Raw genomic sequence first — 13775 nt, 5'->3', positions numbered from 1 at the left:
CCCGACCCCCCCTCTCCTCTCCCCGCAGCCCCCAAGCGCCGCGGCCCGGGCCCGGCCCCTCCGCGGATGGCGGAGCCGCGGCCGCTCTTCGACGACACCAGCGGCGGGGCCGCCCCCCCCTCCCCCCCCCACGGCCCGGCCCGGGCCTACGGGGCCCCCCCGGCGGCCCCCCCGGCGTCCTCCGCATCCCGCCTGCCCCCCCCCGCCGCCGCCTTCCTGGCCGAGCCCGTGTCCAGCCTGGCCGCCGCCTACGGCAGCAGCTTGGCCAGCCAGGGCCGGGACATCGTGGACCGGAACGTGAGGAGCGGGATAAGGGGGGGTGGGGGGAGAATTGGGGGGGGTGGGGGGGGGCGGCGGGGGGCTGTGGGGGGCTATAGGGGGCTGCGGGGGGCTACAGGGGGCTATATGGGGCTAGGGGGGCTATAGGGGGCTCTAGGGTGCTATGGGGGGCTATTGGGGGCTACGGGGGGCTATGGGTGGCTACGGGGGGCTGTACTCGGCTCTGGTGAGGCCGCACCTCGAGTACTGTGTTCAGTTTTGGGTCCCTCGCTACAAGAAGGACATGGAGGTGCTTGAGCAGGTCCAGAGAAGGGCGACGAAGCTGGTGAGGGGCCTGGAGAACAAGTCCTACGAGGAGCGGCTGAGGGAGCTGGGCTTGTTCAGCCTGGAGAAGAGGAGGCTCAGGGGCGACCTTATCGCTCTCTACAGATACCTTAAAGGAGGCTGTAGTGAGGTGGGGGTTGGCCTGTTCTCCCACGTGCCTGATGACAGGATGAGGAGGAATGGGCTAAAGTTGCGCCAGGGGAGTTTTAGGTTGGATCTTAGGAAGAACTTCTTTACCGAAAGGGTTGTTAGGCACTGGAACAGGCTGCCCAGGGAAGTGGTGGAGTCACCATCCCTGGAAGTCTTTAAAAGACGTTTAGATGTAGAGCTTAGGGATATGGTTTAGTGGGGACTGTTGGCGTTAGGTCAGAGGTTGGACTCGATGATCTTGAGGTCTCTTCCAACCTAGAAATTCTGTGATTCTGTGATTCTGTGACTTATTGGCTCAGCTCTGGTCAGCAGAGGGGCCCTTAGCAAACATGGGGCAGCTTCCAGATCCTTCTCACAAAAGCCACTCCTATGGCCCCGTGCTACCAAAACCTTGCCAGGTAAAACCACTACAGGGAGGCGCATCTCATCTGGTGGTAGCAGGCCAGTGTCACATAGACCCTCCCATGATCAGCAAGCCCAAAGTTCTACCAGTTGCACCAGTCCCGAAGCTACGTGTTAATGTGATGAGTCTGCTTGTCAGCTGTTGAGGGATTTCTTGAAACAGCAAAAATCCCATGGCTTGCTGTAGCTGAGCAAACCAAGCTACCAGGGCAACTATGAGAAGTTCCCATGACAGTGTTCCCACATCGCCCAATTGAGGAACTCAGAAAAATATTGTTACCAGTAGCTGGCTTCAAGGACAAGGTCTATGTGACTGCTAATCACAAGGAGGTTGTTTTCTTGCAAGTGGGGTTGTTTTCTTGCAGTTGTTTGTCTGAGTGCTTTTGACCAATAACCTTGTGTGAAACACTGTCCACCCCTGTTAAGTTCTCTATAAAAGTTAGGCTATTCGGGCAATAAAATGGAGCATGATCTGACTCTACTGGTGTCTGTCGTGCTTTCGGCCGTGCTTCCTGCAACAGTCAGCATCGATCCCCCCTATCGGAAGGACAGAGGCAAACACAACCTGTGCCCCTGATCCTTTAAGTAGTCGCCCCAAAGCCCTAAAGCCCCTTTTTTTACTAGGCATTAGTAACAAAAACTTGAACAAGGTGGAGATAAATTAACTTGGCTACAGCATTAAAGATGAGCTTTGCGCAGTGGTCAATTGCTGGCTGGCTTGAGGCGCGTGGCTGAGGGTCTCTAATGAATTGTATGACTGATTCGGGCGCGTGGACAGCGCATGTGGTTACGGGGAAAGTATATGTAGCAGAGAAAAATGGCAATAAAGGCCTTCTGCTCAAGAGGCATCGGGAGACCGTGTCTTTCATCCCTTCAGGTCTGCCCCCTTCCAACTCAGGATATTGTATGATTCCAAGTGTGGAACCCAGCATTTGGCCTTGAATGCCACGCAGCTGGATGCGGCCCGTTGATCCAGCCTGTCCAGATCCCCTTGCCCAGCTTGGTGTCGCCCACGAACTTACAGCGCCCGGTGGGGCCCATCCAGCCCAGGCACGTGTCACATGGGACCCTTGGTGACCTCCCTTGGTGACACCCCAGGGGTCCGCCTTATATGACTGCAGCTGTGGCTCGGACCCTCAGCGTCGGTGCACGGCAGTGACGGACAGGGCAGGAGCACTGGGCCTTCGAGGAGTCCCCGAGCATAGCCCACGCCTGCCCGAAGGAGCCTCCGTTTTCTATTTGAGAACTCTCCCACTCCAGAGGCTCCTTCTGAATCTGATGAGGAGGGAGGCATGCCCCCCAGGCAGCCCAGGCTGGCCTGGCAGGAGACCTGGTCTTCTGAGGGCAGCAACCGGCCAGCAGAGGACAGCTTGCTGGCAGAGGACAGCACCCCGGTAGAGGACATTTTGCCGGCAGAGGACAGAAGCCCAGCAGAGGACAGCTTGCTGTCAAAGGGCAGCAGCCCGGTAGAGGACAGCAGCCTGGCAGAGGACAGGAGACCAGCAGAGGACAGCTTAGTGGTAGAGAACAGAGGTTTGACAGAGGACAGCAAGAAGGAGTTGCAGTTGCTGGATCCCAGTGAGTCGTGAGTCCTCTCTGTACCCCTCCCTGCCACTGTAGGGGTGGACAAAAACACCACCTGAACTCCCACTCCATCCACTACCCGTCCCAGTCCCCTAAAGTCCCGCTTGATAGTCTTCAGGCTTCTATCTTCAGTATTATCACTGCCGGCCTGGACTATCAAAAGACGATAGTAATCAGAGGGGAAAACCAGGTTGGGAAGCTTTCTGGCAACGTCCATGACCCTAGCCCCAGGGAGGCAGCAGACTTCCCTACGGGTAGGGTCAGGCTAACAAATAGGGCCCTCTGTTCCCCTCACAAGGAAGTTGCCTTCTCAGGGGAACAGAGGGAACTTCTCAGGGTCCTTGGTGGCCTCCAAGTTAGCTCAGCGTCATGGCACCGAGTCACTGTGAAGGAGCTGCTGGAATAACGAGACAACAACCTAGTTCTATTAAAATATATATTGCTCTTTTGAGGACTGCTGCGGGGCTAGCGGCAACACGGCAGTGGAAATCTCCGTCCTGACATTGCCTTATGCCTTGACATCAGGATCAGGATGGTTTGAAATGCCAGGGAACAGACCATGGGTTCCGGGTCGTTCTCTGAAGGCTGGAGGACTGCAAAAGAAAGAAGAGCAGAGATGAAAACCCACTCCTTGCAGAGATCCCCAGGCATCCCCTGCAGAGCATGCCAGCCCCACTCGACTCTTCCCCAGGCCAGGAGGAGCAGGAGGGACAAAGGAATCCGTTGAAAGCTGCTGCTCAGCAATGTCCCAAATGCAGCCACCAGTCCTTCCCCACCTGCGCACCACAGGTCAAGTGGGGCACCTTCACAAGCTGGTTCCCTCACCACCTGCCTCCATCCCTTGGGAGGATTCACACACTCCAGGAATCTCCTGGACTCTTTCCTCTTGCTATTGTGCTTCCCCATGAGAGCAAGGGCTAGCGATCGTGACCCTGCTCCTAGCTGCTTGTAGGCTGTCTCATCTCCCTCTTCGTCCTGGTTGCGTGCTCTACAACAGGCTCCCACCTTCTGTCAGCCTTACTGCCCTTTCCCCTGACTCTTCCTCAGGGACACTCAACCCTTTCAGCGGCACTGCCCAGCTCCAGGCTGGGAGGCCATTCCCTGACACCACAGGCTACCCCGTCTCCTCTCCCTCGTTCCTATGGCTGCATTGCTCCTCCGCCCCGAAGCACTTCCCTGGAGCAGGGCAAGGCACGGGGGCCTCTGCCGCTGTCCCCCCAGCCCCAGCACACCCCCCACTGCCCTCACTCACCTCTGAGGATTTCATCCAGCTTCTCCTCGCTCTGGTCCTCGCAGTAGCGCGCAGCAAGACCTAGACACAGAGACCCCATCAGAGCCCCGCTCCCCAGCACGCTCCCAGCAGCGCAGCCCCTGGCCTGGCCAGCCAGGCTGTGCCCCCTCCTGCACCCTGGAGCAAGGGCCCAGTCGGGGGGCTCTGGGGGCAACAGGGCTGTGCCTCACTGCCAGGGCAGTGCCTGGGGCTGCCAAAGGCTGCCCCAAGAGGGACCCAGGGGCTGGGCTCACCAATGAATCTGACGGCCTCAAGTCGCAAGTTGGTCTGAGTGTCCTGCAGGTAGGGCTGGCTCTGCTGCAGGTATTCTTCTACTCTGCCTCTGTCCTGCTGCAGCTGGAGAGAGAGAGAACGCAGGGTCACGGGGCTTGCACACCCTCTCCAGGGTCTCCTCCATCATCCTGGGGGCAGGGAGGGCAGAGGGGCCTGCAGAAGAGCCCCCTGGGGCTCTGTGCTGGCAGGAAGGGAGCGAGGATGCGGCTGCAGGCAGCGGGCTCTGGCCGGGCGCGTTTGCCCAGCTGGGGCAAACCAAGTTGGGTCCTTACCAAGCACTCCCCGATCCTCCACGTCTGTTCTGTCTGGGCCAAGCGCTTCAGCTCCTTGCGTCGCAGAAACTCTGCAGCCACGGCGAGAGCTTTCCCAGAGGCCTGCGGAGCAGCAGAGGTTGGGAGGTAGCAGCACAGCCTTGGGAAGGAGACCCTCTGTCCCCTCCTCTTGGCAGGGCTGCGAGCCTTTCCCAGCGCGTTATGGGAGGCTGTGGTGAGGGGTAGCGTGCACTGGGTTCAGTGGCCAAGGCAAGGCCACGGGACAGCCACCATCGGAGGCAGCTCACAATGAGAGAGATCCCAGAGACCACAGCAAGAGATCAGAGGCTGGACTCGATGAACTTGAGGTCTCTTCCAACCTAGAAATTCTGTGATCCCCCAGAGCAACCCTGTGGCATCAGCACACCCTTGCCCACATAACTGCTCAGCTCTGAGATCTGTACCTTTGCTATGCTCTCACTCTGGTCTCTCATGTGAAAGTAGAGTGGGAGAAGGCTCCTGTGCACCGTCCTCTTCATTTCCTTCTTCCTTTGCCGCAGCACAGCCTCCACCACGGCTTGGAAGAGGCAGATGGAGTGCTCCTGCACCTGGCTGGACGCCTGGCAGGGAGGAGGACAGGAGGAATTTCAGCATTAGCGTGGCTGATGTGAAGGGAGCTCCCAGCACTGTGAGATGCTTCAGCGCTGGATCCTTCCCAGAGGAGCTGCTCAGGGGCAGCTGCAAGGCCTGGTGCCCGTGAAGGGCAACGCAATCGGTTGCCATCGCAGGCTGCCCGCCAGCCACCCCACTTTCGCCACCAGCCGCACCAGCCATGCCCAAGCAGAGCTCCCCAGCGCCTGGGCTGACGAGGAGACTGGGAAGGCCCTGCCTGAGTGCTGCCCACAGGGCCGGGCTGAAGGGCAGCCCTCGTTACAGGGGGCCCAGCTGAGGGCTCGGGCTCCCGCAGCACACTTACGTGGTCAAAGAGTGGCAGGAGCTTCTCAGCCAGCTGCAGAGCCGGGCCACTGGCCTCCCTCCTCTCCACATGAGCCATCACGTTTCTCAGCACAAGCAGGGCCTTCAGCACCACGTCTGTGTTGGTGTCCTGCAGAGCCTCCACAATGTCTGACAGCACGACCTGAATTTCCCTTGCCTGTAGGAAAGACACCATTTCCCTTCCGTGAGGCAGTGAGAGACCACCCTGGGCAAAGGGCTCTGGTTCCTGAGCACCAGCCTCCTGCCTTGCTTCCTGGCAGCGGGGAGGGACGGGAGGGAAGAAGAGCAAAGCCCCAGGCTGCCAACATGGCTTTGCTTGACGATGGCCCGCTCACCTTCTTAGGGCTCTCTGACACGGTGCAGAGCCCTTTCAGAACCATCAAGCGCATCTCTGGTCTTGGGTGCCTCAGGTAGCTCAGGAGGTGCACTGGGTTACCAAACTCATGAGTGTAATTATGGGCCAGCAACTGCAAGAAAGAGCAGTGAGAGCCTGGCAGGGCCTGCAGGGCTCCCTGCAGCCTCTTCTCCCACCTTTGGGCAGGGATGGGGCAGCGCCAGCTGGCACCAAAGAGGCACCAGGCGCGGGGAGCTACGGGGGCTTGCCGGCCCCAGGGACCATGTGTCCGTACGTCCTGCGGGAGCTGGCAGTTTGGGGGTAGATGGGCACAGGGCTGTGCCTGTGTGCCTGAAGGGGCACACGTAGCCCTGCTGGGAGCAAGGTTTCATCTGGGAACTCACAGCCAAGCGACGGATGCACGTGTCTTCGGTGACTTCCTTGCACCACTGGCACAGCGGGATGCCTTGCAACACGATGTTTAAAACATTCTCCAAGGTCCTCGGCATGGCCAGGATCACCTCCCACATGGCCAGGTCAGTGCTGCAAGCCCAGAATACTCTGTCAGTGAGGCTGCCTCAGCCGCAGGGCCACAAACTGGGCCAGCCCCAGAGGACCCAGGCTGTCCTGCAGCCCCTGTGACTTGGGGAGCACTGAGGGCCCAGCCTGGGCAGGCAGGAGGGGGCTGAGCTGGTGTTCCCTGGGGGCAGGGGGACTCTGGGCTGCCTTGGACAGCTGGGCTGCTGCAGCCCTGGCTGGCCCAGTAGGGCTGGAACACATTGGTGGGAAGGAGGGCTGTGCTCCTTGGGGATGTCCTGCTCTTTGCCATTGGTGTGGCAAGCAGAGAGTCTCCAGGTGCATCTCCCGACGCGGAACAAGCCCTCAAGGATGTTAAGGCCAGGACCTGTCACGTGGCGGAGAGAACTGCAGCAAGTTCTTGGCTTCTTCCCTGGGCATCATGTTGGTCATCTGGAGAAGCAGGGAGTCCAGGCACTGCCGCGCCGATGCCGTGTGGATGCTGCCCAGGTTTCTCCTGATGCGCTCCATGATTGTTGGCACCTTGGGGGACAAAGTGGGAATGGTGTTGCCAGCAGACCGCAGCCATTGCCACAGCTGCCACTCAAACTTTGACCCCTTCCATTGCTCTCTGCTGGCTTCAGGTGGCTTCTGGAGCCCAAGAGACCCCGATGTGCGAGAGAGGCAGGGAGGGAGGCAGGGAAGGAGAGAGGAACCATGCCTGGAAGAGCTCAAGGGCAGGGCCATGGCCACAGGCCACTTACATCTGTCAGCCAGTAGTCAGGGTCCTCCAAGGCTGCGTCCAGCACGCTGCAGGCCCCCTGCTTGTCATGGATGCTGGAGTCTTGTAAAGCTTCCAGGGCTGTGAGGATGATGTCCAGCCTCTCATCAGGGAAGAGATGTCCTCCAAACCGCTGTGGGAAGAAGGAGGAGCGAAGACATGCCTCACTGAGTGTCCCAAGGGTGCTGCTTAGCTGAGCAGCAAGAGCGGCTCTGGAGAGAGGGCCCTCGGGGGAAGGGGTGAGGATGGGGCATATGGGGCCAGAGTGCTGGCCCTGCAGGTAACCAGGGCTTGCTGGTGGCCAGAGGGCTGGAGCTGCTGCCGGGACACAGGGGAGCAGCCTTCGCATAGCCCCAGCCTGGGGACAAGAGGAACCCTCTCAGCAGGGCGAGTGAGGCCGTGCCAGCCCCACCGGTTCTGGACCCCTTTGCTCACACGAGATGCCTGCTGATGCTGCGGACAAGATCCCCAGCAAGGCCAGAGCTCATTACCTTGGCAATTTCACACGGAGTTGATGTTATAGAAAATGGAAGTTTTGCATACTCCAATTTCTTGTGTCTCTCTGCATAATTTACCATGTCCTCTCTCAATATGCATTCTAAACAGGGGGAAACAGCGAAGAGTCAGTAGGGAAGAGCATCTTTGCCAACAAGCTTGCCAAATGGTGAAAAGCACTTTCACTAGGAATGGCTGAGGAGGGAGGCTCAGACCCCCGGCGAGGAGAGTGGTGGGCAGGGATGTAAAGCACAAGGTGAGGAGTGCTGGGAGCAAGAGGGACCTCAGGGATGATGCAGAAGGAGGAGAAGCAATGGCGTTGGGTGCCGTGGGGGTAGCAGCGTGTCACAGACCCCCTTCTGCTCGGGGTCAGGATGTGCAGGAAGCCCCCTGACACCTGCCTTTAAGACGGCAGGGAGCAAACAGTCAGGGAGCATTCTGGAGGGCGTCACCATCCCTGGTGATGCACGGCTGGCTCTGCTGTTCACTCCTCGGGGAAGATGCGGTTTGGGAAGTGCTCATCGATTGATGGCTTAGACTGGGGGAGACCACAAAACAGCGTGGTAGGTGATCTGGGGAGGGTTGGGAAGGACAGCAGCAGAGAACTGCTCCTGGACGGCAGGTGAGCGTCTAGCTTCTGCGGAAAACGATAGCCAGAATGCTGCGGGAAGCTGCTGTGAGGAGCAGAGGGGGCCAGGGAACCTGGCAGAATTCCGTGAGCAGCCTCCACCAAGCACAAAAACAATCCTTCACAATACTCACAGAATCACAGAATTTCTAGGTTGGAAGAGACCTCAAGATCATCGAGTCCAACCTCTAACCTAACACTAACAGTCCCCACTAAACTCGGGGAAAACAAGTAGACAAATCAGTAGATGTTTGTGTGCAGACGGACGCTGCCCACCACACCTTCTTACCTCTTCCTTTTCTGATGATTTTGTATATGTGAGAAAGAGTTTCTAAAGCTGTGAATCTGATGGAATCTTTGTCACTGGTGAAAATGAAGAGGATGCCCAGCAGCTGTCCCAGGATGGGGATGTAGGGCTCTGTGGGCTCATCATCGCTATAGTTTTCATAGTCATCTGTGATCTGGGTGAGGAAGGGAGGAGAGACAAAGGGCTTAGTGGAGGCAGAGCCAGCCCCTGAGAGAGCACGGCCTGGGGAGGGAAGAGCAGGGGCAAAGGAGGGACGAAGACCCTCAATTCATAGTGCTGAGGCACTCACGTGAGTTGAGGGTTGCCTCGCAGGCACCCTTGCATGGCAGGATGCTCTGGGATGCAGGAAAGGGTGGAAAATTCCTTGTGCCTTACCTTGATCACCAAATACCAGCGGAAGAAAGTAATCAGCCTCTCAATCACCTTCACAGCGCTCTCACGCACATCTGAGTTTTTGGAGACAGCAAAGTCCAGCAGCGCCTGCGAGGAGAGAAGTTGCTGGGGGTTGACAGCGGTCTGCAAATGTGACCTGAGAGGATTCTTTGGAAATTCTTTGCAAATGCCAAACCTTCAACATATTCTGCATCTCTATGTTGAAACTGGCGATGGGACAGTTGAGTACGAAGCCCTCCAGCATGGTGTCCATGGCTTTCATAGTCTGCAGGGAGGACAGAAGAGCATCGAATTATTTCTCTGGCCCTCCTCACCCCCAGGAGCTGGCTCTGAGCCCCTCTGGAGTTCAGGGGTGGCTTTGGGGCTAAAAAGCTGCTGTGTGCAGACCTCCTGCAGCACAAGATCAGGTCGGGGAAGGGGGAAGGGTGAGGCTGGGAAAGCAAATCTGGGCCCCGGCCCTGCACTGGTCTCTGGTTGTGTCAGCACAGGGAAGCAAGGCAGCAGCTCAGCATGACTGGGGGTGCCGGTACCTCACCCAGCACATACCTCGGCGTAGAGCACTCCTGTCTCTGGCACATCTGACTCGGGAGGCAGAAAGAAGACGCTCTTGAAGCACATGTTTAGGAGACTCTCCCTTTTGCCACACAGTGCTGTTGGTACGGTGTTGCTGAAGGAGAGAGAGAGAGGAGCCTGTTGGACGCAGTGCCTTGAGGCTTATGAAGGAGGACACGGACCTCCCTTGGCCAGGCATCCCTGGGAGGGACGGGCAGCCTCCCTGCCAGCTTCAGGGCCACCAGGACATTGCCACCAGGGGCTGGGCACGCACCTGAGGAGGGCGACAGTCTCCATGGCCTTCTGCCGGAATGCTGTGCGCAAGCTGTCCATGGGCTCCTTTTCCAGCAGCGCCTGCAGAGCACAAGCAGGATGAGACCTTGGAGCCGCCGGCACCCAGCAGCAGCAGAGCCAGCGCTGCCCCAGCCCTCGCCTCCCAGGGGGCTGGTGCCGGGGGGCCTTGCCCCTTCCCCAACCCGCTGCGCATCCTCTCACCATGATGTTCTCCACCAGCTTATGTTTGCTGCAGAAGCCATGCAAGTTCATTGGCACACCCCTCTCTGTGACACATGTGCACAGATCGCAGATTTTGCTGAGGAACAGCATCTTCTGCTCCTCGTCGTCCTGGCAGCCACAAAGACACCAACAGAGCATTAGGGGGACACCCACGGCCAGCAGGACCAAAGCCTTGAGGGGTCTGGGGCTGTGTGGGACCCCTGGAGGGCAGCGCCAGGAGCACAGCTGTGATGCAAGCGGCTGCCATTACCTTTTCTGTGCCTCTGACATACGCCCTGATGAATTCCACGGCCTTGTCTCTGCACAGTTTCCATGCCTTACCTGGAAAGGAGGAAAGCAAAGAGTGCTGCAGCGAGGGGCTGAATGCAGGGGTGAGGAGAGGAAGGGCCCCAGCCCCAGAAGGCCGTGGGGAGGCCGCGGGGATGCCCAGAGGCTGCAGCAGCTCCGCTGGGAAGAGAGGCTGAGGGAGCTGGGCTTGTGGAGCCTGGAGAAGGCTGCGGGGGGACCTCGCTGCGGCCTCCCCGTGCCCAAAGGGGCCTCCAGGAAAGCTGGGGGGGGATCTTCATCATGGACTGCAGCGACAGGACAAGGGGTGACGGCCTTAACCTCAAAGAGGGCAGGTTTCTTTCGGACAGGCAGGGATTTCTCTCCTTCACGTCCAGGGCAGTGAGGCCTTGGCGCAGGCTGCGGTGCCCCCTCCCTGGCACTGCCCACGGCCAGGCTGGGTGGGCTTTGGGCAGCCTGGGCTGGGGGGAAGCATCGTGATCGCCGAGGTCCCCCCCAGCCCAAAGCGTCCTGGCATTCTGTGGTGCTGCGGAGGAAGCTCGGCCCCGTCAGCCCAAGCGCCGCTTTACCCAGGGAAGGAGTCCTGGAGTCAAGCAGGGGTCTCTGTGTCCCCAACCCTCCCCACCGCATCCCTAAGACTCACTGCGATCCAGCAGCTGCGACTCCCCTTCAGAAGCAGCCTTTGGAGTGGGAGAGCTCACAAGGATAAACCGGCGGCTCCTCCGGGCGGGCGGTTGCGGCATTGTGGGACGTGGGCTATGCTCGGGGACTCCTCGAAGGCCCTGTGCTCCTGCCCTGTCCGTCACTGCCGTGCACCGACACTGAGGGTCCGAGCCACGGCTGCGCTCTTATAAGGCGGAGCCCTGGGGTGTCACCAAGTGACGTCACAATGGGTGCCACTGTGACACGCGCCTGGGCTGGGTGGGCACCCATTGTGACGTCACTTGGTGACACCCCAGGGTGCTGCCTGACGCGAGCGCAGCCGTGGCTCGGACCCTCAGGCCCTGCTTCCCAGGACGTGGCTGAACACCGCTCGTTGATGGGAAGTAGAGAATAATTTTTTTTTCCCTCTCTCCGTGCTCCCGCGCGGACTGATTGTTTCTTTTGTTTCGTTTTTTTTTTTTTTTTTCCTCCCCATTCCCTTTCCATTTAATTAAACCTTTCTCATCTCAAACCTCGAGTTCTCTGTGTTGTATTTTCTCCCCCTTCCTCTTTGAGGAGAGGGGCAGTGAGAGAGCGGTTGTGGTGGAGCTCGGCTGCCCACCTGAGTGAAACCACCACACTTTGTCCCAGCAGCTGCGGTGCCTTGTGAGGGGCTGGGGCTGGGGTGGCCGTGCCCAGAGCCCTGCAGCAGCCTGTGGAGGGCATTGCCCTGGGGCCAGCCCAGCCTGGGCTGCTGGGCTGGGCTGGGCTGGAGAGAGGGCAGGGTGGTGGGGAGAGGTGGGCAGGGGCCGGGCTGGGCTGGGCAGTGCCCGGCAGAGCACTTTGTTGACTTTGATGACTTTCACCTATTTCTTTGAGGACTGTAGACACCCGTCTCTGTTCACCACCTTGCTCTCATCCCAGCATTTCCATCATTTCACCAGTGTCTCATCAACCCTCCCCAGCTGCTCCTTCTCACACAAAGCCATGCTCTGATCACAGACGCTCTTTGGGTGACCTCTGGCAACGCAGCACAACACTCTGAGGGACAGTTCTTCCTCCTCGTGGCCAGCACCAACATTCCAAAGTGCACTTTGTGGCAGTTTTTTCTCTCCTACTCTTTTCTACTACAAAAGAAAGCTCCATCAGGGTGGAACCCCCTCCTAAAGTAGGCATCCCAATCCATCAGGCTCCTTGCGGCCTGTCAGCCAACCAGACAGAAGTCACCGCACCAGCATCTTCCAAGCCATGGGCCTGCTGCTGTCCAGTCATGGACTCAAGCAGAAGGGACAGGACAACCCATATGTGGGCCTTCTTTCTGCATGGGTCCTCCTGGGTATGTAGGCAGAGGGGATCCCACAGTCAGCATGCCAGCCAGGTGCCTTTTGCTGGCCTACCAGGGCCACTGGCAGATGTCAGCCGAAAAGTACCGATCCCAGCTCTAAGTCAAGGGTGACCTGCCACCTACAGACAGAAGTGACCTCTCAGTCCCTTTCTGTGACATGTTCCTGCTGCTGCCCTATCTTCTGCAGGGACAGAAGTGACCTTACAGTCACTGCCACAGTCACATTGCTCCTGCTGGTGCAGGAGATCCTGAGGCAGAGCTGAGCTCATCAGAGCATTCTCCCCTGTCTCCTCCTTGTGGCCCACAATCTGATGAGATCCATGGCCCCTCACATTCAGCTTTGAGTGCCATGACTGCAGAGCAACCTCATGGTTCCTGCCCTGTCCCAAGGGATGACGGGCCTAAAGTTAAGGCTTAGTAGAGGGGCTGAAGGTGAGGAGGTTAATGCACAGGAACAGGGGTTTTGGGTGTTAGGTGTTCATGTATATGATTAGGGACTAGGGCCCACCTTACTGGGTTAAAGATTTAGCAAAGTTTGAATGGGAATGTTTTGGTATTCTTATGTGGGTATCAGGTCTGTGTTTAGGGTATGGACAAGCTTTGTGGTTTAGGGTTTTGTTTAGGTCTCTCAGGCAGTTTCCTAGGGTTAAAAAGAGCATTTTAATGCTAGTGTTAAGGTCAGGGATCAGAGTGATTAAGAGAGTAAAAACAAGGGGAAGGGGCTATGTGATGAATTTTGGCTTCAAGGGATGCGTTGAGGTCAGGCATTAGAGTAGTGGATTCCTGACAGTGTGTACAGTAGCATTTAGGTTTAAGGATTAATGTTGCTGGTTAAAATAGGACAAGGTCTTTACATGACTCTTTTAAGTCAGTGCTACAGCAGAATCAACATTGCCTGAACCTTCTAGCCTCCCAGAAATCATTGATTCCTGCTGGCCTCTTCTCTCTCCCAAATCTCACATTTCTCCTGGCCAGGCTTCTTCTGACCTCCCCATATCAGTCATCTTCTTAGGGGTAGTTTTCTGATGGCTTTCATGATCTCACAGTGTCTGTCTTACCTCTGTTGGCTACTCCTTTCTTAAGACAGACGCAGCACCGAAGCCAGGATGGAAAAGAACATAAAGGCTGCAGGAACACCCTGCACAATGTGCCCTGCAGCTCCGTACCACGCTAAAAATTTGTTTCCTGCCTCCAGCTTTTGGATATAGAATGGCTCCTATGCAGCCAGGGTAACTTTTTCCAGGCCCTCGTGCATGGTTCAGTTTACCCCAGGCATCTTGGAGGCAGTGGCCCCCTCTGTGTTGAAAACTGAAAGCAGTCCTGAAGGATGACTTCAGGCAAAAGCTGACACCTCTGACATGACAAGCCCTATCCAAGACCTCTTCCTTTATGGGGCCTACCAGGTACTCGGAAAGAGCGGATCTCACAAAC

The 13775-nt window shown here is 57.9% G+C and overlaps 1 protein-coding gene across 1 annotated transcript in view; it reads left to right on the top strand.

Moving 5' to 3' along the window:
• LOC119715034 (latent-transforming growth factor beta-binding protein 4-like) overlaps window positions 1–13775 on the top strand; it is a gene marked incomplete at its 5' end in the record, with an annotated part of 48893 nt that overhangs the window by 172 nt on the left and 34946 nt on the right. The window contains 1 exon segment of the mRNA XM_072029985.1: window positions 29–297. Coding sequence (XP_071886086.1) covers window positions 29–297 — 269 coding nt within the window.

Source organism: Anas platyrhynchos, chromosome 33 (assembly GCF_047663525.1).
Source record: "Anas platyrhynchos isolate ZD024472 breed Pekin duck chromosome 33, IASCAAS_PekinDuck_T2T, whole genome shotgun sequence".
NCBI lineage: Eukaryota > Metazoa > Chordata > Aves > Anseriformes > Anatidae > Anas > Anas platyrhynchos.
The sequence above is the reverse complement of the archived record's forward strand: the minus strand, read 5'-3'. Positions and strand labels throughout refer to the sequence as shown.